Source organism: Dama dama, chromosome 15 (assembly GCF_033118175.1).
Source record: "Dama dama isolate Ldn47 chromosome 15, ASM3311817v1, whole genome shotgun sequence".
NCBI lineage: Eukaryota > Metazoa > Chordata > Mammalia > Artiodactyla > Cervidae > Dama > Dama dama.
The window spans coordinates 71470160-71495131 of record NC_083695.1 but is presented as its reverse complement, the minus strand read 5'-3'; the positions used below and the strand labels follow the sequence as shown (position 1 = coordinate 71495131).

General features: G+C 39.3%; 1 protein-coding gene across 8 annotated transcripts in view; it reads right to left on the bottom strand.

The window, feature by feature from the left end:
* Positions 1-858: 858 nt before the first annotated feature.
* CFAP58 (cilia and flagella associated protein 58) overlaps positions 859-24972 on the bottom strand; it is a 128100-nt gene continuing 103986 nt past the window's right edge. For all 8 annotated transcript variants that reach the window (XM_061162574.1, XM_061162570.1, XM_061162571.1 and 5 more), the window contains 3 exons: positions 10235-10354; positions 7258-7391; positions 859-3671 (listed from right to left, as the gene is read on the bottom strand). In XM_061162574.1, coding sequence (XP_061018557.1) covers positions 3560-3671; positions 7258-7391; positions 10235-10354 — 366 coding nt within the window. In that variant the 3' untranslated portion in view covers positions 859-3559. The remainder of the gene's footprint in view (positions 3672-7257; positions 7392-10234; positions 10355-24972) is intronic.

Here is a 24972-nt window from a genome sequence, read left to right as displayed (position 1 = left end):
TCTCTCTCCATCAACAGAGAAACCATACCAGCCCCCCATCAGCCCAGTGGAGAGTCAGTGACTGGTTGAGCAACAGGACTCCTTTCTGAAATGCTCAAAACCCCAGGGTAAACATGACACTACTGTATAACCTCCTAACGTTGCTTTACAGTGCAGCTCAAATTTGTGATTTTAAAAGCACCTTGGCCCACTGCGAGTTCAGTTATCTTTAATGATCTGCAAATCTCAGTGTTTTCAATAGCTCATTTTCGTACTGTGGCTACAGTGGCAACACCTGTACCTAAGTACTTATTGCTTATAATACCCTGGGCTGTCAGGATGTACAGTAAATGGAAGGCAGCAGCAGTATCTCCCCTTTCTCTAGCCTTAATTTACTCTTCCTCCCCTTGAACATCAGCACAGTGAGCTTACAGAGCTGCTGTGTCAGCTCCCAGAGCCTGTGTGATCTCGGCTGATGGGACCACGATCAGAGGCCATCAGCAGAGGCTGACCACCCTTCTCCATTACATGGATAGAAACAAGAAGAAGATGGCAGCAAGAGGCCACCAGGGTCTTTCCCTCTGGAAGCTCTGACTTCTGAAAGTGAAGGATCTATCCCCAGATCAAAACTACAGGGAAAATAAACAGATGTTTTCATGAAGTCCCCAATACGGCATTTCTGCAAGATACTAAACTATAAATTACATGAGCAAATATAACTTCCTCCAGACATTTTAATGCATTTACCCTCTAAACAAAGAATCATCTTTATAAGTGATATAATAAAGTATAACATAACTATTATTCTCAAATTTCATAACTTAAGATATTTCTTATGTAATGATAATGGTAGATACTGAACAATTACTATGTGCCTGACATTGCTCTAAGCATTAACTCATTTCATCTTCAACTCAGTTGTTAAAATGAGCCGGGATTTGAACCTGGCATGTCTCCAGAGTCTCTGCCATACTGCGATAGATCAAGAATCACAGACCCCATGTCCCTAAAGAAAGTGAAAGCGAAAGTCACAGCTGTGTCTGACTCTCTGCGACCCCATGGACTACATATACAGTTCATGGAATTCTTCAGGCCAGGATACTGGAGTGGGTAGCCTTTCCCTTCTCCAGGGGATCTTCCCAACCTAGGGATTGAACACAGGTCTCCTGCATTGCAGGTGGATTCTTTACCAGCTGAACCACAAGGGAAGCCCCATCCCTAGAGAAGTGAACCTAATATAAAGCCTCCCAAGGGCTCAGAAGGAAGTTGGTTATGGCTATACTTCAAACTGTCCCTGAATAGCTGGAAAACCCTCCAATGCTGTACATGTCATAACTGCCTTGCCTCACCTTACCTGCAAAAGTCTTCTGTCTGAACAGAATACCGTAAGTCCCCTACACATGAACAAGTTCTGTTCTGAGAGCACATATGTAAGTCCAATGTGTTTGTAAGTCCAACAAAGTTAGCCTAGGTGCCCAACTAACACAATCGGCTATGTGATACCATACTGTAGTAGGTTTATAATACTTTTCACACAAATAATACATAGAAAACAAACACCAAAAATAAAGAAAACATTTTTAATCTTACAGTAGTACAGTACAACAGGTGACATACAGGGGCTGGCATCAAGTGAAGAGGCAAGAAGAGTTACTAACTGGAGCTGGGAGATGGTAAAGCTGAAGGATTGACAGCAACAGGAGACAGAGGACAAGCTGCAATTTTACTCATGTCTGATGCTGATGGAACCCATGTTCACATCTTTGAAAGTTCACAACTTGAGGGTGTGTACACAGGGGACTTAGCATACGGTTGGTTGGCTCTGAGGGAAGACAGCATCTGTGATTTTCAAAAATAGAAATGCCCCCATCGTGATTCTTTAGGTTTAAGGTTTTCTAAGCAAATTCTCTCATGGATGTAACCATCCTCATGCTCCCACGTGGTATACAAATTGATGATGATCACAGCTCATCACAGATTCACCAGCTACCCTGGAGGTTGATTTCCATCTGCAGATCTCAATTGGGATCATGTAGGAGAAGCAGCAGAGGATGATGCTGCCTGACTCAGTTCCCTAGCACTTAACCACTTCTGCTTCCAACAGTCAGCAACTGCCACCTCTTTGTCTAAGATCTGCTTTGCCTACCAGCAGGGAAGACCAAAAGAACCCCTCCAGAGCAGTCCTTGGTCAGTGACTGGAAGCCTGACGGTATAAATATTCCAGCTCCCTCACCCTGATGGGACCAACTCTAAGATGTGATTACATTGTTTTCAGAGACCCCTGCAAGGTCCAGTGAAAGTCTGCAACTGCAGAACTTGACTTTGTGCCTTAGCCTGGTGTCCCACGTCCCCACTCTTAGGGCGTTTCCTGGGATCACTGCAGAATCAATCACTTTCATGGCCATCATTGCCTTGGGTCTACTTCTGGTGGTGAACCAAGAGGGACAGAAGAACATGATTTTCAATCCCTCTAAACTCCCACCTCTCTGGATAATCTAAACAAACATCTTGGGATCCTTAAGTCTCCTGCTCATGATGAATGAAATGAAGTTATCCACTTATACTATCCTTGCTTATCCATGAGCTACTTACTCCTCAATAATTTTTTTAAAAATTACAGAGGTCAAGTTATTGTGAGAAAGATGGCCAGAGTGTCCCACACCAATATTACTGAGTGAACACTCTAAACAGGGGAAATTTGAACTGATGCCCACCTAACTGTGGTTTCAAAATAAAGAAAATACAATGGATTTAGTGACTCAAAATGCTGGCCTTCAGCCTGGAAACCAAACAGATCTCTGTCCCTTGTAACTCTGCTCTCCAAATGTGAGGACAGATCTTCAGAGGATACCAGCCCAAACCCCTCATTTTACAGTCTTGGTCCTCTGAGTCACATCTTTGTGTTAAACATTTCTCACAGTAGTTTTAAGCTTTATGTATTTTACCAAAACAAAGATTGAGGTCTCTACAAGGGTTCTTTTTATTTTTTATGATGAAGTATTTATTAGTATGTCTTTTTGGAATAGGTTTTCATACGCCAGGCCTGAAAAGAAATTCCACATAGAAATCACTTTCAAAACACTTTTTAAATAGTTTAGAGTGTGTCCACCTTTTTCATCTCATCAATGACTTATTAATGAGGAATAATTAAAATAGATTCTTATTAATAAGAACACATTGCATTTCAAAAAAAAAAACATTTTTAAATCTATGCACCAGTGTCTGTCAGAGAAATTAGGCTCCAGTTGCATCCATACAGAGTATCTAGATGTGGTGCATTGCAAAATAAATAAATGTGGTAGTAACAAGAGATCTGCTTCATGCAATGGTTGAATTGATATAATTCAACCTGATTGAATAGATATAATTACACTCTGTTAATATCCATGTGGACTAAATAGAAAGTCATCACTCTTCTATGTACAGGACTATAATAGTTCTGCATTTCTTTCCATCCTGGAATCTGAGGACTGATTTCCCTAAATGTCTGCGATCCAAGGAATTTCAAAGAGATTCCTCCAAAATGTTCCAGAGTGAACTCCAATGAGTTGTTCAGAAGGACCCAGCCAACAGCTTCGAGTTATGACTTCGCCTTGGATGACTTGCTGAGGGGAAATCCACCCCCAGTAAAACGAGGGCCGCTTGGTTTGGCCACTGAGAAGGTGTCCTCCATGCTTATTCTGTCTTTGTTTCTGTAAGAGGAGGTGAGAGTTAACTTTCTTACCATCTTTTTCCTCTTCTAAGTTTGGTGTTAAGTTCTTAGGGTGAGTTAACCACTAAAAACTGCTTTGATCAAAGCTTCCAGTTTGAGACAAGATGGTGGTTTAAACGTAATTAGGTGTTACTGATAACACATAGAATTAGGGAAAGACACAATTAAACATGCCTTCCTAATGTTGATCTAAATACAGACAGAAGGCCTCATTATAGCTCAAGCGCTGGGGCCTAGAGGCTCCCGACTTGTAATCATCTTTCTATTTTATAAAGCATTTGTTTAGTTCCAAAGATCAGTTAGAGGAATCTTTCTCTTGGCTCAATTATAATGACTAATTCATCATTTACCAACTTTTATATTCCAAAGTTTCAGTGGAAACTTGTATTTATCATACACACACACATATACACACAGGGCATTTTCATCAAACTTGGACATTAATAAAATACAAATTTTCCTATAACTTTAGATGAGCAGCAGTTATTATTAGAAATAGTTTAAAACACAGGAAAAGCTGGGAAATATAAATAAGATAGTACATTTGGCAATAGATAAAGGAAGAAACTCCATAAAATCTACAATATATCTTCTATATAGATCTTCTTTAAATGAACCCACACACACACATATTCAGGTTTCCTGTAGAAGTATCTTAAATTTATATAGATTACCTATTGCATAATTACGGCCTTATAGAAAACATCTTTGGAGTTTCTTTTTCAAAATAAAAATTGAGCAAACTACTAAGATTAAAACCAATTAGAGCTGACTACTAGAAATGAGTTACTTCAGAGAAAAGAACTCTACTTTTTGCAAAACAACCTGACTTGTACTGCAGACTCCAGGCCAGCGTGGGGTATAGAGTAGGGGAGTCAAGGACAGGTGGGTGGGGGTATACAGGTCAGGATTGGAGCATGACAAAAATGGTGTTTGAGAAAAATGAAAAAAAAAAAAAAAAGCAGAAAGGTAAAAATGATATGAGTTGATATTTCATAAAGAGTATGTGTGAGGAGAATATCTGCAGAGATTATTCTAAATTATTCCATTTGGAAAGAATCTGTAGAGGACTGGTTCATCAATTCAGCTGTCTCTTAGCAGAATTGATTTCATTATTATGAAAACCATCCTCCATAAATAGGACAAAAGCTTTAGCCTTGAGTGGATCCAGCAAAGACGCCGCCTTCGAGTACTCTGACAACTTGTCTACCTCCTGACTGTTGTTAGATGCAGGCAAGGCTCCCCTCCTCCTGCCCTCTCTTGCCTCAAATAACCTAAACTTTCCTCTCCAAAGGAACTTAAGCTTAATGCTTCTGGCCTGATCTAAGCCGACTAACGGGAATAATGTCTCCTTTACATGATCTTTTTAATGTATTTATAGACCATCCTAATGACTCCCTTCAGCCTTTTTCCTTTCAGTCTAAACTGTCTCAGCACTTTTGTTCTTGCCTGGTCATAGCTGAAGGAAAACTTCAGCTCCTTAATCTTTTTTTTTTTTTTTTTTTCCTGCTGTTCTCCTAAGAACTCATATTTTTCTGTCTCCCTCTAGTTTATGGATCCCAACTAAATGGAACCACCATTGACACCCTCTGGAGAGGTCAGTCACAAGGAATAAGCATCAAGGCAAAAGCAGAGAGCCTAGAGCAGGGTACTAGAACTTTCCATGGTGGTAGAAAAGCCCTGTACCTGGCCTTCCAGATGCAGCATCTACTAGCCACTAGCCACATACAGCTACTAAGTAGGTGAAATGTGACTACTGCAGTTAAGGAACTGAATTTCTAATTTTATTTAATTGTAATTCACTTTAATTTAAATAGCCACAAGTGGCATACTGCCTGGGGCAGTGCAGTTATAGTAGATGGGCCCCTGGGAGGGGCTGAGCTATCAGACTTTATTTTGGGGGGGCTCCAAAATCACTGCAGATGGTGACTGTAGCCATGAGATTAAAAGATGCTTGCTCCTTGGAAGAAAAGCTATGACCAACCTAGACAGCATATTAAAAAGCAGAGACATTGCTTTGCCAACAAAGGTCCATCTAGTCAAAGCTATATCTTTTCCAGTAGTCATGTATGGATGTAAGAGTTGGACCTTGAAGAAAGCTGAGCACCAAAGAATTGATGTTTTTGAACTATGGTATTGGAAAAGACTCTTAAGAGTCCCTTGGACTGCAAGGAGATCCAACCAGTCCATCCTAAAGGAAATCAGTCCTGAATATTCATTGGAAGGGCTGATGCGGAAGCTGAAACTCCAATACTTTGGCCACCTGATGCAAAGAACTGACTCCTTGGAAAAGACCCGATGCTGGGAAAGATTGAAGGCAGGAGGAGAAGGGGATGACAGAGGATGAGATGGTTGGATGGCATCACCAACTTGATGGACATTGAGTTTGAGCAAGCTCTGGGAGGTGGTGATGGACAGGGAAGCCTGGCATGCTTGCAGTCCATGGGGTCGCAAAGATTTGGACATGACTGAGCAACTGAACTGAACCCAGCTATCAGAGGGGCATCCTTCTGTCAGTCAGTATGTTCTCTTTGTCCAGAAAACTGTGTGTGTGTGTGGTGGGAGAATCAAAAGGCCAAAGGAAACTAAGAACTGTCATTTAAATGTGGAATGAGGGGATATTCTGATTTATAAAAAGGGTGGATTTTTACTGGCAAATGAATTTGCATCTAGCTACTTTAAATAGCTATTTGCCACTAATGAACCATAATGGATGCATTCAGACCCTCTTTCACCATGTCCTTGAAACGTCCATGTGGATGACATACCAAGCCTGACTTGCAACTCACAGTGTGAGCCTCTGCGGAATGAACTCGTGACTTGGGCAATGCCATACAGCCAAGGTTCAAGCCTACAGATTCATCTGGTCCCCTCATTCACCCCGGGATTCGGAAAACAATAACAAAGTGAAGAGAACATTTGTTCTTGGGCATATAGCCATACTGAAACCCAAAATGTTCACCTGACACGTGCAATATCATCTCCTAGAAGAAAGGTGTCCCATGCTGACACCCTACATCAGATATAGAAGTCAGGCGCTAGACAGAGAAAGGGTTCAGAAATAGTTTATCTAAAACATAGGTGAAAATTATGTGTGTGTGAACTGCTCATAATTATGGTGGTCCAGCTATATTATTAGAAGGCACAGCTTCAGCAAACCCAGGCCTCTTAACAAAATTACCTGTGGTTTTAAATGTGAGTATGCTTCAGCACATACCACACTGACTGTGAACCTTCTTTGCAGGCACAGTCCTGGCATGATCAGCCCCAAACCATGAGAACGATGTGGGGGAAAATATCACACTAGGTTTCCTCTGCTTCACAGGAGGTCCACCAGAGAGCTGATATTAATGGATCCCTGTTAGGGTCCTAAGGAGGGGTCTCAGTGTCAGACAAGACACCCATCTTGCTCTGACAACCCACTGAGTGACCCTGCAGAATGCCATTTGCTCACCCCTGACTTAGTTTACCCCAGTGAGGTCTGTGACTCTGTAGCTGTCCACAATTATTTTTCTCATCTGCAGTTAAAAGGCACAACAAAACTAGAACATTTGACTGATTCTTACTTCTGAATGTATTCTTTACGTTTCTGAGCAAGGTATTTCTTCTTTAAATTCAGCAGTTCATTGGTAAGTTTTTCGATCTCGTACTTGTATTCTTGGCTCTGTGACTCATACATATTCAATTCTGAAGACAAAACCTAGTATGACAAATAAAGCAGCATTAACAGAAGATACATGGTGAGACAATATCCTTTTCTGAATAATCTTTTTAATCTGCTGCCACTTACCTTGGTGAGGCTAGAAATACAAAACCATGCCCAGGTTTAACGGTTAATCTGCACACTTCTACCAGTTCAAGGTCTGTATCTGGATAAAAATCTGATGGACGTTCTGAAGACTCATAATCCAATGGCCAACTTAATGAAACCTCATTCCCCTGCTTAAAAGGAGAGCTATCAGGCACATGCAAACAGGCTCACATATGAATGGTGTAATGCACTCAAGAATATTGAGAGTCAAAAGAGAAAAACTCCCAGACATATACTATAAAATTGCTTCTTAAAGCCTTTTTTAAAATGTTCAGAAAAGTCATTACTAGGCAGTGCGATTCATCCGAGGATTATTGTAAAAACTATTCAGAATCATCCTGCCACCACCACCATTAAGTAGGCATTCAATTTATGTGTTTTCCAAGGTTGTTGTTCTGCTGAATGTCAGTCATCTCTTTACTGCACCCTTTGGGACTATTCACAGGTTCTCTCTTTACCGGAGCACTGGGATATTTACCTCTAAGATGCAGAGGGCTATGACATATGCATGGGAGAGGGTACTACATGTGAGGGGCTGTGTTAGGAAGCCTAATTACCTGCCTCTTGCTCTGTTGCGTTCAGAAGATGCTACTGGTTTCAGGCTGGACAAAAAAAAGAAGGCATTTACTCATCTAAACAGATGTGTAAAGGATGCTGGAGTCAGGGCTGCCCCCAACAAAAACCAAGCGGGGAAAAGGGAGGCTATCATTGTAAGGGACATGCAAAGATGCAAATGTTTTTCCTCTAGCTCTCTACCTTTAAAAATTTACATAAAAGGCAATCTTTATCTTTTGAGTGTTCATCTGCTTCTGAACAGGTGTCTTAGGTGGCACTAGTGTTAAAGAAACCACCTGCAAATGCTAGGAGATATAAGAGATATGGGTCAGGAAGATCCCCTGGAGGAGGGCATGGCAACCTGGCCCAGGATTCTTGCCTGAAGAATCCCATGGACAGAGTAGCCTAGCAAACTCTGGTCCATAGGGTTGAAAAGAGTCGGACACAACTGAAGCAACTTCACACACTCATACACACTGCTTCTGAATTCCTTCCTCTTAACTATTGTGATTCTATCTATCCTACCTGACTAAGGATTCTGACCATGTTATCATAAGCTAAATAAAATGATTTTCATGTTGGAAGAAAATTTGCCCTAATAGTTAAACTGTTGAAGCTGAAACTCCAATACTTTGGCCACCTGATGCGAAGAGCTGACTCATTTGAGAAGACCCTGATGCTGGGAAAGATTGAGAGCAGGAGGAGAAGGGGACAACAGAGGATGAGATGGTTGAATGGCATCACCGACACAATGGACATGGGTTTTGGGTAGACTCCAGCAGTTGGTGATGGATAGGGAGGTCTGGCATGCTGTGGTTCATGGGGTCGCAAAGAGTTGGACACAACTGAGCAACTGAACTGAACTGAACTTAGGAACAAAGATCTTGTTTCCAAATAATGAACGTGGAATTTCTTAACAGAGTCCAGATCATGAGGACAAATTGACAGGCAGGCTTGGTACTATGCACCGCTGAATCTTCCACTAGGGGTCACATGTCATTCAGAGAAAAATATCTGGATACCCTGAGATAAAGGGTTAAGGTGACAAAATCCTTCTATGAACCACTGAATGCAATCCATTGCTGAGTGCCTATCTGACAGTAGTGTAAAGAGAAATGTGCTTTTCTAATCTACACCCAACTCCTGAGAAAATAAGTTTTTATTTTGCTTGTTATATTCAATTGTTTAAAGGGATGAAAATAATCAAAAGATTATGCCTCTTCAAAACTCAAATTATGTCTCAGGATACCCATGTAAAACGAATGCTTAGACTGGTAAGTTGAAAATTAATGCTTTCATTACACTTCCGTTTCATCTGCCTTTTTAAAGTAAAAGGATGTGATTTTACAACATTCTCTTTGTGAAAGGATCAGTACCGTATTAGTCTCACAGCATCTATTTTACCCCAGGCAGAAAGGCAATGACTATTACCATCGTTGCGCAGGTAAGTGTCAGAATTCAGCTAGCATATGCTACAGTCTGTGCATGTGTATGTGTACAAGGCTTCCCTAGCATGCCAAGAATATCTAAGTACTTTTTTAGGAGGTAAAGCTGAAAATAGAGTGGGAACACACAGTTTTTGAGAAAACTTTAAAATGTGTAATGGTAAAACATTCCATCGCCCCAGCTAAGGTTCTTGTATCCCTTAGAAGAGAACTTATGCTAACAGAATCCTAAAATGATTTGACTTCCCCTTCCTGACTACTTATTTAGATAGCCCTGAAGTAAGGCCCTCGGGGACCGGGGAGTGGCCTGTGCTTTGCATACATTTATTTTAGGTGGAATGAATAGTAAAAACCTGCTCTGACACGGTGGTCTGCTTTAGTGGGCCAGAGAGTTAAAATATTTCCTCTGTTCTTCCCCACCATCCAAATCTTCCAAATCACGTTGAGATAATCCACATAAACCCTATTCCCCAAATTTCCATTCCATTGCCATCATCCTCTCTCCAACTGTTTCTCCACTTGTTCGTCTACCTGTTTTGTGGGAGTCTATTAGTCTAGGAGCAGAGGGGTAGCTTTGAGGCTTGCCCTGGGACTGGAACACTAAAAAAGTGATTTCAAAGGAGAGCAGCCTTTGGGAGACTGGCTTCTCGTGCCATGGCAGTAGACTTATCCAGGGGTGTTCCCAGAGTGAGGCCATCCTTCAGCTAGGAAGGCGCAGAGGCTACCACTTACTTTAAGCTGCTTGGTCTTCTCCCGCAGTGTGTGGCGATAGATCTGCAGCTGCTCCGCAGCCTCGGGCCCAGGCTGCCGAGCCAGGATGTGCTTTAGTTCCACATACAGTTTCTCCTTTTCCTGGTGGAGAGCATAACCACAAGTGGAGATAAACAGTCCCATCAAGACAAGGACAATGACTTTAACAGCATGGTCAGGATGATTCAGGATCATCCTAAGGTCCTTCTCAGCTCCACACTGATTACATTCACTCGTAGATTCATCCAGTCAAGCAACAGGCCACAGAGAGCCCTGGCCCTGCCCATCAGCTGGTCGGCAGCAGCCTCGCGATCCCCAGGCTGTGCAGCCCACCACATGGAAAGTCTGCCCTCCAGGGGACTGGCAATCACCGCACGAGGAGTGGCCTCACAGTCAGCCTGGCCAGGGACCACCCCCACCTACCAGCACGCCCACAGCCGTCAGCCCTGCCACACAGGAGGACACATGCAGTCCCCACGGGGGCACCATTAGAGCATACAGCTCTGGTGACCAGAGGGGAGCGTGTTGTTCCAAAGGAGATCTCCTACAGAAGGCAATTTTCCCAAGACTGGAAAAAGTAACCAATGTACCTAACACACAGGAAGAAACACGGAGAACTGAGCAAAATGGGAAGACAGAGGAATATATTCCAAATGGAAGAACAAGACATAACCTCAGAAACATGACTAAAGGAAGTGGAGATAAGCAATCTATTCAACAAAGGACTCAAAGTAATAATCATAAAGATCCTCACTGAACTTGATAGAAGAATGGATGAATGCGGTAAGAATTTCAACAAAGCATTAGAGAATATAAAGAAGAACCAAACACAGACAAAGAATACATTAACTGGGATTTTAAAAAAATAACCATAAGGAATCAACAGCAGATTAGATGATACAAAGGAATGATAAACTGGAAGACAGAGTAGTAGAAATTACCAAAGCTAAAAAGAAAAAAATGAATTTTTTTTAAAAAATGAGTACTAGTTTAAGAGAACTTTGGTATAACAACAAGTGTAATAACATTTGCATTATAGGGGTCCCAAGAAGGAGAAGTGAGAAAGGGGCAGAGAAAATATTTGAAGAAATAATAGCTGAAAACTTCCCAACCTGGGAAAGAAAACAGCCAGCCAGGTCCAGGAAGCATAGGGAGTAGTATCAAACAGAATCAATCTTAACAGCACCACAGCAAGATACAGTGTAAGTAAAATGGCAGAAATTAAAGATAATAGGGATACATTAAGAGCAGCAAGAAAAAAGCAACTAGTTATATACATGGGAACTTCCATAAGATTATCAGCTGACTTTTCAGAAGAAAAGGGAGTGACACAATATATTCAAAGCGATGAAAGGCTAAAACTTACAACCAAGAATTATCTACCCAGAAAGGTTATGATTCAGATTAGGAGAGATAGTGACAAACCCATGTTCGTATGGTCAATTAAACTATGACAAAGGAGGCAAGGATATACAATGGGGAAAAGACATCCTCTTCAATAAATGGTGCTGGAAAAACTGGACAGGGTGCATGCAAAACTATCAAACTAAACTAGTTTCTCACACCATATACAAAAATAAGCTAGAAATGGATTAAAGACTTACATGTAAGACCTAAAGCCATAAAAATTCCTAGAAGAAAACAGGCAGTAAATTCTTTGACATCAGTCTTTACAAACATTTTTTTTGGGGGGGATCTATCTCCTCAGGCAAGGGATACAAAAATAAACAAACAGAATTACATCAAACTAAAATGCTTTTGCACAGAAAAGTACACTATCAACAAAAATGAAAAGGCAATCTACTCAATGGGAAAAGATATTTGCAAATAATAAATCCAACAAGGGGTTAATATCCAAAATATACAAAGAACTCATACAACTCAATATCAAAAAATAAAAAACTAAGTGACTCAGTAAAAAACAGTGGACCTGAATAGACATTTTTCCAAAGATGACATACAGATGGCCAACAGACACATGAAAAGATACTCAACATCACAAAGCATTAGGGAAATGCAAACCAAAACCATGATGAGATACCAACTCAGAATGGCTATCATCAGAAAAGACTATAAATAAAGTGTTGGTGAGGATGTGGAGAAAAGGGAGTATTTGTGCACTGTTAGTGGTACTATAAATTGGTGCAGCCAATTTGTAAATTGGAAAAGAGTGTGGAGGTTCCACAAAAAATTAAAAATAGAACTACCATATGATTCAGCAATTTCACTTCTGGGTATTTACCTTAAGAAAACAAAAACACTAATTTGAAAAGATATATGAACACCAATGTTCATTGCTGCATTATTTGTAATAGTCAAGCTATGGGAGCAACCTAAGTGTCCACTGATAGACAAATGGATATAGAAGATGGGTTATGTGTATACAAAGTGATATTACTAGCCATAAAAAAATACAATCTTGCAACTTGCAACAACATGGATAGACCTAGAGGGCATAATGCTATGTGAAATGAGTCAGACAGAGAAAGACAAATACCATATGATCTCATTTAAAGGTAGAATCTGAAAAACAAAACAAGCAAAACAACATAGACTCATAGATAAGAAGAACAACTGGATAGTTGCCAGAGGGGAGGGGGCTAGAGGGATGCTTAGCTGAAGAGAATTAAGAGTTATGAGCCATCAGTTATAAAACAAATAAGCCATGGGGATATAACATACAGCACAAGGAAACTGGTTCATAATATTGCAACACACTTGATTTTTGTGCTAAATTATTAAAAGATTCTCCCTTTTTGAAAAAAAATAATAATAATATTGCAACAACTTTGTGTGAGGACAGATGGTTACTAGACTTAGTGTCACAATCACTTCATAATATATGCAAATGTCAAATCACTATGTAGTACACCTGAAATGAACATAATATTGTACATCAACCATATTTCGATTTTTGAAAATTATGCATATCCCAACCCTGATCAAGGACCCAGGATGTGCACAGCATTTGGATACGAATAATAAGACAAATGAGGAAGAAAACATCTCTCTCTACCTAAACTTATGAGCACATGACTAAGAGACAAAGATGACATAAAATTTCGACAAAGCATTATGGCCAGTAAAAGAAGGGAGTGACTAACTCTGATTGGAGGAGTTGGGAGGGAATTTCACAAAAATGTCATTTGAACTGTCCCTTGAGAAATGAGTAAGATTTTTTCCCTAAGCAGAGAGAGAAAAGAAGAGTTTTTTATGCCAAGGTTCAGTGATAGAACAGGGGAAAGGAAGTCCAAGGTACTTGGATGCAATCTCAAAAATGACAGAATGATCTCTCTTCATTTCCAAGGAAAACCATTCAGTATCACAGGAATCCAAGTCTATGCCCTGACCAGTAATACTGAAGAAGCTTAAGTTGAATGGTTCTATGAAGACATACAAGACTTTCTAGAACTAACACCCAAAAAAGATGTCCTTTTCAATATAGTGGACTGGAATGCAAAAGTAGGAAGTTAAGAAATACCTGGAGTAACAGGCAAATTTGGCCTTGGAGTACATAATGAAGCAAGGCAAAGGCTAATAGAGTTTAGCAAAGAGAATGCACTGGTCATAGCAAACACCCTCTTCCAACAACACAAGAGAAGACTCTACACACGGACATCATCAGATGGTCAATACCAAAATCAGATTGGTTATATTCTTTGCAGCTAAAGATGGAGAAGCTCTGTACAGTCAGTAAAAACAAGACCAGGAGCTGACTGTAGCTCATATCATGAACTCCTTATTTCCAAATTCAGACTTAAATTGAAGAAAGTAGGGAAAAGCACTAAACCATTCAGGTATGACCTAAATCAAATTCCTTATGATTATACAGTGGAAGTGAGAAATAGATTCAAGGAATTAGATCTGATAGAGTGCCTGAAGAACTACAGACGGAGGTTCATGACATTGTACAGGAGGCAGTGATCAAGACCAATATACAAGGCTGTATATTGTCACCCTGCTTATTTAACTTATATGCAGAGTACATCATGAGAAATGCTGGACTGGATGAAGCACAAGCTGGAATCAAGATTGTCAGGACAAACATCAATAACCTCAGATACGCAGATGACACCACCCTTATGGCAGAATGCGAAGAAGAACTAAAGAGCCTCTTGATGAAAGTGAAAGAGAAGAGTGAAAAAGTTGGCTTAAAATTCAACATTCAGAAAACTAAGATCATGGCATCTGGTCCCAACACTTCATGGCAAATAGATGGGGAAACAGTGGAAACAGTGACAGACTATTTTTTTTGGACTCCAAAATCACTGCAGATGGTGACTGCAGCCATGAAATTAGAAGACTATTACTCCTTGGAAGAAAAGCTATGACCAACCTAGATAGCATATTAAAAACAAAGACATTACTTTGCCAACAAAGGTCCGTCTAGTCAAGGCTGTGGTTTTTCCAGTAGTCATGTAGAGATGTGAGAGTTGGACTATAAAGAAAACTGAGCACCGAAGAATTGATGCTTTTGAACTGTGGTGTTGGAGAAGACTCTTAAGAGTCCCTTGGATTGCAAGGAGATCCAACCAGTCCATCCTAAAGGAGATCAGTCCTTAATATTCATTGGAAGGACTGATGCTGAAGTTGAAACTCCAGTACTTTGGCCACCTGATGCAAAGAACTGACTCATTGGAAAAGACCCTGATGCAGGGAAAGACTGAAGGTGAGAGGAGAAGGGGATGACAGAGCATGAGATGGTTGGATGGCATCACTGACCCTATGGACTTGAGTTTGAGTGAACTCGGGAAGTTGGTGATGGACAGGGAAGCCTGGTGTGCTGCAGTCCATGGGGTTGCATAATCAGACAGGACTGAGTTACTGAACTGCACTGAAGTCCAATTCAGCAGGTGCACTGGGAAGGTGAGGGGAGAAGAGAGAGCAAAGGCTGGATGTGTAGGTTGGCAATGTGGTTTGGGACCACATCCTTAGGCAACTGGCATGGTCCATGCCTGGGTTTGTTTTCAGAGGAATGACTCCAGCAGGAAATCAGAGAACAGAATAAGCCCCAGTACAAGCAGAAGATGAAGAAAGCTGGACCCAAGATGGCTAGAATGGGGAAGTGGGTAGATGTGAAGAGAGTTCTGAGGTAGGACCAGGGGGATTTGGTGAATGACCAGACAAGTGAGGAAAGAAGGAACAGGAGCCAAGAGGACCTCAGAGTCTTTAACATGGACACTTCAGGTCTGGAGGGGGATGGCAGTAGAGGCAAAGAGGCTGGGACAGGGGAGGATAGAGAGAGGGGGTAGTGAACTGCTACTACATTCTCTGCTGACCATCAGTGGGTTCCTGAAATGTTAAGGTTGAAGCCCTGTGGGAATATCTAGAAGAGGAGATGAAAGTAAGGTCTCAGACTTGAGAAATGAGGAGCATGTTGGATCTAGAGATGGGTCTTGTCCAGAGTCACGGGAATGGATCCATCAACTGGGATGGCTTACAGGGAGGACCAGGGCAACCAGAGTTTTGAGAAAACTAGCATAGAAGGGGTAGGTAAGAGAGAGATACCCAGAGAAAGAGAATGAGGGAGAGTAAAAACTGATGTCTAAAAAGGCAGGAATGCTTTGAATGGTCAGTGATATCAAAGAGAAGATATCAAGAGAAGAAACAGGAACAGAGTACTCAACATGGCCTCTGGGGTGGGTTGAGGACCAGGCAACCAGGAGTAACACATGAGGAGCAAAGGTCACAGAGGCTGAAGACCAAGTCAGAAGTAACAAAAAGAAAGTGGGTCTTTTAAGAAATATGACATAGGAAGAAAAGAGATCTGGAACTGGTTTGAGGGAGTAGTAAAAATCCAGGAAAACTAGGATATGCAAATTTGTAGAACTAAAGGAAAGGACTTCCTAGGATTCCAAAGCAAATCATAATTCTATGACTTAATTAAACCAATAAACAATACAGAATTCCCACTTGTGCTCTGAAATTTAATTGCTTGTAACGTGTTTTCAAATCCTTGAACTAAGGATATTACATAGGAGCAAAGATTTATTTCTAAGGCATCTCAATTCTGGATTCCCATTTCTCTAAACTGCACTCATGTGAACAAACATTGATAAAGACTGGTGTGTCTACTCATTTGTCTCTGTACTTACCGCTCACTTCCTTAAGGTAATTAATTATGTTTAAGGAAAAAAATATAAGTAATAGCCCTCTCATTAAATGAAATAGTCAGTCAAATGGAAACTAATTTTTACCTAGAGCTAAGTAATCTTACATTGTCATCAAATGACTGGTTAGTGAATTTTCTTTTACTTATTATTTAGATGACATTTATCTTCTCTGGCAAAAAAACAGATTATTTGATGACAATGTAAGATTTGTTTTAATTTTTCCTTTTCCGGACCAAATTATAGAAAATTTATTACAAATAACACGACTCTACCTTCACAAGAGTGTATTCAACTTAAAGATTAGTCAGACGGCAGTAAGATTCTAGAGAAACAAATATCAAAATAATACTTACCATTTAAGAAACAACTTCATAAATGACATGGAAACCCAAAATCCAGTACAAAATAGAAAACTTGGACAAATAGAATTACAAAGTAGCGATTTTCCTTTGCTGTACAACACCTCCTATCACACCTCACAATATAACCTTCCCAGTAAATGGATGCAGCCAGCAATGAGAAAGATATCAGGAGGTGAGTTTATTTTCTATAGCCACTTAACACCTGCTCTGTTGGAAAAATAACATGTCTGACAAGACTTCAAGATTCAGTTTGGAGAGGGTAACAAATATGTGGGGAAACCCATGAAACTGTTTTGCCCATTTCTTTAATCTCACTGTTCTCTATACCCAGAGTACAGGAAGACTTAAAAAGTAAAGAATCTCCCAGGGATGAGGGGGAGCAGTCTGGTTTGGGATATAATAATGTCTTAAACCGAAAAAGGTCATCTTATTCCAAGAACCCTCAGACGTTTCACAGGCATAATTCTTTTCAATTGTTCCTGGTAAGGAAGGAGGAATGAGTCACAGAAAAGCCTTCAAGAAGCAAATATCTTTTCCTCACCTCACAGGTGAGAATCGCAAGGTCAACAGGAATGAGTGGTGTGTGTGATTCCTTCGACAAGTCAAAAACCTTGTCGTAATATACTGAAGGATCACTGTTCCCTTGCAACACCTCCTCTGAGGCTTGAAGATGTGTTACAACCCTGAACATAACAAACCAGGGTCAGATTGAGTTACAGAATTCCTAGAGGCTACATGATTACATGGACATGAATTTGAGCAAACTCCAGGAGATAGTGAAGGACGGGAAAAACTGGCGTACTACAGTCCATGAAGTTGAGAAGAGTTGGACACAACTAAGCAACTGAACAACAACAACACAATAACACCAGTAGGAGAATGGAGCCAGGTACAAAGCCAGGTGAGAGGGCATTAGAGGTCAGAGTATGACTCTGTGCCCCCTTCTGTTGACCCAGCCCATCTGGACAGGCCTTGCCATGTCCTCTAATAGGACATGCAATCTTCATACACAGAGTGGACAATGTTGCCACTTATCCTGTCTTCTGTAACTTCCTGAGGTTTTATTGTGGCTGTAAAATGAAATGAAATAGGTTTATTCTAAAGGATAACTGAGTGACTAAATAATGAGGGTCCACAAGTGTGGAGAGGAAATGAAGAGACTGAGTGAATTATCATGAAAACTGCCTGAGTATTCAAAGTCAAAAAGTTCTGAGAGCGAAATAACCCAGGACAAGTGCTGCTGCTGCTCCTGCTAAGTCAATTCAGTTGTGTCCAACCCTCTGCGAGCCCATAGACGGCAGCCCACCAGGCTTCCCCGTCCCTGGGATTCTCCAGGCAAGAACACTGGAGTGGGTTGCCATTTCCTTCTCCAATGCATGAAAGAGAAAAGTGAAAGTGAAGTCGCTCAGTCGTGTCTGACTCCCAGCGACCCCATGGACTGCAGCCCATCAGGCTCCTCTGTTCATGGGGTTTTCCAGGCAAGAGTACTGGAGTGGGTGCCATTGCCTTCTCCACCAGGACAAGTGATGCATGTGCACTCACGGTGGGTGGAAAGAATACCAAAAGATACTTTAGGATGAAGACAGGAGAAGAGGGAATGGAGCTTAGTAGTGGAAATGTGCTGCCAGGCTTCAACATGAGTGAACCTGGGTCTATGCTTACAACAGAAAACCTAGGTTTTGACAAAACTAACGTGAAGCCTGGTCAGCATTAACATTCTAGCTGGGTGTATCATACAGATTTGTATTTGGGGAGAACATGCTAGTAATTTAGATAAACATGGAGTGTTTGATGGATTGAAGGTCTTAAGTACGATTGTTTTCCAATTTATTTCTCTCCTAACCCTCTACAAGGGCCAACCAAGCTCTTCAAACATTGTGCAATGGTGTGTATAATAACCCCATTTAGAGACAAAGCATGCAATTCTATTATATAGAGAATCTATCTTATGCAACAGAGACTCATTAGCTGTCCGATGTATATTGTCTCCATAAGCCAGCAGTGGAAGAACCAGCTGCCTTGTAATACATATCCTGTCCTTCTTCATTAAGCCACATCCATTTCTTTTTAAACCAAGTCAATTAATTTGTCACTGGGTTAGAAGCACCATATGCCAATGGAACATCATAAGAAAATCATAAATAGTTTATTATTTCCCCACTAACAAAAGATCACATCTTCGGGTCGGCACTTCTTTATTTATTCAGAGTTTGTGCTTAATGCACATCAATATTACTTTGTAGCATGCTTCACACTTTAAATTATTTTATGAAGTTATATTGGGAGGGGGGCAAAGCTCAGCTATTAACACCAAGAGACTAGCCCTCTCTTTGGCTGAGCATAACATTAACCATACTACTTCCATCCTTGAAACAATGCTCTCTTCCTAGACATCCCAGTCTCTCAGGTGAACAGACTGTAAGATATGCTTATGGATTCTATTGCTGCAGGAATCAGTGCCAAGTGATTCTGGATACCAGCACGGCTCATTGTCAATATTGGCTGAGTACAGTGGTAAGAAATTAATCACAGTATTAGCTTCAAATAACGATGTCATTACATGGTGACAGTCTGAACCCCATATTGGAAACTCCAGATATGGAACCACTCAGACTTCAGGTGTTTGTATTTCATCTAATAATAAATTAAAAGTCTATGTTCTGAACAGTCTATGCAAATAAGAGTCAGTGCTATTCTGGCTATAACTCAAAGGAATAAATTGAGTTGTTAACAGAACCCCTTTCCCCACTGAGCTACAGTTTTATATGCACTGTCTGTTTCTTTCCCACGTCTTTTGCTTTGCCTCTTCAGCTGAAAACAGAAGGTAGTTTACATTCAGTGGGCAACTTAATGCTCTTCTTCCTCAGCTCACCTACTAGAGGCAACAACTGACTAAGAGGAACTAATTTATTCTGTTTTAATCTGAATCTGAGCTTAGCAAATGCCAGTGCATTGATTCTGTTCATCCTGGATTCATCAGTTTGCTTGGGCGAGCGTTGGGAATGATTACCACACCCTGTGGACTAGCTCACTCATGTGCAACAAGCAACTCTCCTCCCGATCCAAATACACACACTTATCTACATCTGCCAGGGTGAAAACCACCCATTCAGATGTTTAGATGTCACACATTCCAAGGAAGAGACCCCTATCTTGCCTTCACTCTTGCTCACTCAATGGGTTCCAGACAAAGTTGATTTTTTTTTTTAAATCCCGTAACCCTACTTCCAAGAAAGCCTACTTCACAGAGTATACAGAAAATCTCATTTCCAAAATGTCAACAGATGCCATTTGTGTTACTTCAATATTTAATCTTTATGAGCCCATTCTTTCTTTCCAATTGAATTATGAGGCTTTAAGGTCAGAACCACAATGGATTGTTCTAAAGCTCCCTCTCAACCCTACTACTAATCTAGACACATTTGAGATACTCAGTAATTTTGTTGCTTGCAATTTATATTGTCAGCAAACTATGCCCATCATATTTTAGTAGGACACATCAATAGAGGTAAGATATATTTATTTTGAGAACTTTTACTTGAATTAGGCCGTTGGGTACCATCTTCCTATTAACAGAGCTTGTATATAATTCAATACTGTGAGCCAATACTGTAAGTTTCATAGATTTGAGCTAAACTTTCCATTGTGTATATTGTATGTAATTGAAGAAATCACTTGATCTTTCAGTTAAATGTTTACAGTGGTTTCCTGATAGTGCAAGTTGTTTCAAATACTTTTTTTAATTCTTAAGGCTTACAAATGTATTCACTTAATTCTGAAAACTTTGCTTGTATGTGCACGTGCATACTGATACATGTAAGAATGAAAATGCAAGCATAATTCTTAACTACAGTCCTCAACTAAATAATGTGCTGACTTTTTTAACAACCTCCTTAAACACAGAAATTCTAATTGCACACATAACTCTTTTCCATAATTAAAAATGCAATACACTTTTGCCTCTTTGCTTGGCTTCAGTCCTTTTCTATCCTCCCACCCCCATCCACAATTTTTAACAAAAGACTAAAGCCAGATTTAAATTTTTAAACAAAATTGCTTCCCTTTCTCTATAAAGGCACTCCAGAACACTGCCTAATTTATCTAGGAATGCCTGTTTTCATTAGTAGGAAAATAAATTAGAAACTTTGTAAACATATTACATTTCTATCTAGCATTTGAAAAGGAAAAAATAATGGCTGATACCTTGGGGCTTTCTTGTTTATTAGGTTTATAACAAAAATGTCAGCTAAACTGAACTCTGGACCTATCTTGTTTATGATGTCATGAAGTAGTAAAGCCCCCTGGAGAGGATAGGAGATGCTAGATTCAGGGATGAAATAGAATTACACAGCTGACTTCCTTATGAGCATGGAACCACTTGGTTACACAGTGGTTCTTGGCTTCAGATGTAGATGATTAAGTGTTTTATGAGGCATGGGAGAAATCTGCATGCACTAACCTTCACCATTTTTGTAACAATAGAAAATGCTTTCTATTTCTTTCTGATATAAGCGATGCAGACTTTCTTCTCTCTTCTTCTTTAACACAAACTTTCTTGAGAGATCTTTTCACAAGGGATTTCATTTCCAAATGCAAATATATGTTTAAGAAGACCTGTACAAGGTATATAATTATCTAGAGCATCCTTAACTTTATTACCACGACTATTGGTTTGTTATACCTTTGTACCTTACTAGCAACTTAATGTATGTGAAGAATTAGCACATGTTAAATAATGATAGTATTGTCTTTTCTTAAAGCTTGTAATGAAACAAGACTAGATAAATTCAAGCCAAATAAGTTTTTCTTTAGTACCAGTACCACTACATGTGATTACTACTAATCACATGCATATGATTATGCCAGTGTCATACGTACAAAGACAAGTAAGGTCAAAAACTTCAAGGAGCTTACTATTCAGTTGAGGAAAAACAAATAATAAGCCATAAAGCAAGACAGTAATGCCAGGCCTACAGAGAGCTGGTAGGAGTGGTGTGCAGTTTGTGAATAGGTTCAAAGGCAGAGATGAGATTCATTTGGTGGACCACAGAGAGGGAAATATCAATAGTTCAGATTGGTCTTGGTGGTAATATTAGTAGCAGCAATATTTGTATTCATGAATTACAGAAGGGCCTCACTATCAAAGGACAAATTTAATAGCTAAAGCCACTTGAAGTCCATCCACTTGAAATGTGATCATTTTTCATAGGAAATAGTAAGGAAGAAAATTCAAATGAGATGTTTCTCCTTGAAAAACTCATCTAAAACTCATAAAAAGAAGTTTATCTTGTCTTATTTAATATTTTATATTTTAATTGTAATGATATACTACTTACTAGAACAAAAATCAATTTAAATGATTGGATTTTTTAGTATAACTAACATTTTTATAGCACAATTTGATTTAACTTCATATATCTGACTTCTGCAATACACCATTTTCTTAAATTTTTATTATTTAACAACCATACAAAAGAATATCAATACCATATACAACTACAAAGCATAATAACAAACTGAATGCTCATGACTAATCAATCACCAACTTTATGAAATAGAACATCATTAGTACCTAAATCAGTATATTCCTTTTTCTGTCCCATCCCTGTGACTACACTACTGTTACCATCAGTCAAGGTAAGCACCATTCTGAATCTCATTATTATCCTTCCCTAGATTTTTTTATAGAGTTTTATCATATACCTATTATTTTAATTTTGTTTTGCTTTGAGCTTTATAAAAACACATCCAAGTCTACCTAGTTTCCTTTGACTTGCTTGTTTTATTCATCATGATGATTCTAAGATTTGTTAATGTCATCATGTGTTTCTGTTCATGTAGTTTACCTGATGTTCTATTGAATGAGAATTCTACAATGTACTCATTCTCCTGTTGGTGGGCATTCGGGCTGTTTCTAGGGTTTTTGTTTTAACCAACAATGTAGCTAGGAATATTCTCATGCATATTCCCTAGCTCAGAAGTACAAGTGCTTCCAGCATATAGACCTAAAAGTAGAATTGCTGCATCTTCAAGACACATGAATGTTCAATTTTGTAAGACCATGTAAAATAATTTTCCAAAGCGTTGTGTAAAAATCCCCACTGATCTGCATCCTTGCCATTACTTGATGTCATCAGGCATTCCTCAGCACAGTACCCAACTAAGCCATACCCACACTCCTGGTCCACTGAAATTATAAAATAATCTATACTACATTAAGCTGTGAAATAAATGGTGATTTATAACAGAGCAATAGATAAACATTTTTTATCCCTCTAGAAATTGCAAAATTGTATCTCAACGTAGTTGTATATTTCATTTCTCTGCTTAGAAAATAAAGTTGAACATTTTTTTCAAGTTTATTCATCATTCGTGTTTCCTCTTCTGAGAAATGCCTGTTCACATGCATAGTTTTCCTGTTTTTCTACTGAGTTGTCTTTCTCTTATTGACTTATGATTTTTAATATATTCTATATATAAAGATATATAGAGCTTGCGACTTGCTTTCTTTGACTTCTTTAAAGGAGCAGGCATTCTTAATTTTAAGGTACTTAGTAAGATTTACCCATAATTTATTTCATGGTTAATGCTTTTCGTATCTTGGTTAAGTGCTCAAACTAGTTGTTTTTAAAAGATTTCCCTTAGCAGAAATATTCAAAGCCCTCATTAATTCCTCCCAAATCCTCTTACTCCTTTGATATAAAACATTCTTTTGAGGTACCTATACTTTACTTGTTAAATTTTCTTTTTCTATCAGATGCTGATTCATCCTTTGTATATGATTGCATCATTTTTCTAGTAGTTCTTGCATTGACTTCATGAGACTTGACATCTTTTGTAAAGTTTACAATTTTACTTAACAACGGCTTTACATCATATTGGCACTTTCTGTTGGGTACTAATAACATTGGACAATTCTACTGAAAAAGAGAGACCAGTGATGTCAAGATGGGTAGGAGTTAGTCACGTGATGCTGGTTAGGAGGTCTGAGTAATAACAGTCATATAAATTCCAAGCTCATTAGTGAACATATTTACATTATGGCAACATTCACTTTCCTGCACAATCTCACAATTTGGGAGAATCAGACAAAGAAAATTGGGAAAGGGGTAGCGTAAGCCATAGCAACAGCTCCCACTTATAGAACAGGTATTATGGATGTGCCAGGCATGATGCTAAGCTCAATACATATGTTATTTCAATAACTCATCAAAACAAACCTGAGAACTGATTATTATTACTGTTTGCTAGATGAGAAAGTTGAGGCTCAAAAGCATCAGTGCCTTAGCCAAATGAAACTAGAAAGTGGCAGAACCAAGATCTGAACCTATATGAAACAATATTTCAAAGACTGAGATATATCCATTTTCCTCTTAAGTAACTCTTAAGTACTGCTTCTTACAGCAAGTGGAGAGTAAAAGAAGAGAAAAACATAAACAAAGGTATAAAGGTAAAGAGTAGGAACATGAAAGCCTGCAAACTCACTAGAGTAAAAGAAGGATTGATGGGTCTTGAGTGACAGACAGATGACTATATTTTCAACATAACAGGCAGAAATAATTGAGGGTTTCTTGGTGGGCAATATTAATATATTATTACTATAGTATTTATACAATATTATTATATTGTATATATGTATGGCTCAAATTGTTTACAAGATAAATATATATATATAATAGAACATTTTAAAGACTGAGATTAAACTATGTATATATGTATAAACTCTAATATTTTCTCCCAAAACTTTGTAGATTGTCTTAAGTGCTCCACTTCGAAGAACACAGGTCTAAGATAATAGAAATGAGGGCCTAAATCAAGGTGGTGCCTGGGGGCAAAAATATAAGATTAGGAACAGATGCAAGAGCATCTGAAGATGGAATTTACTGACACAGTAGGAGGAGAATGGAGGAATTAGACACGACTTTGGTATTTTAAGCCCCTTCATAGCTGGAAAAACTGCCACATCATGAAAATGTACATGCAAGCCATGGAAAGAGTTGGATTCAGGAAGATGATGAGTTCAGTGTTAAAAAGTGAATCAATAGGACATCCTCTTGACCAACAATTATTAAGAAAGATGAATTCAATATGCAGCAGAGTCTAGATTAGCCTCTGGGACTGTATCTATATAAAGGTGAAAATCGAAGCCTTAATTAAGAACAAGATCCTTGGAGGAGAAGGCAGTAAAAGCAATATTCACAGATATGCCTCAGAGGATGGTGACCATCTAGGGAAGCAGAAAAGA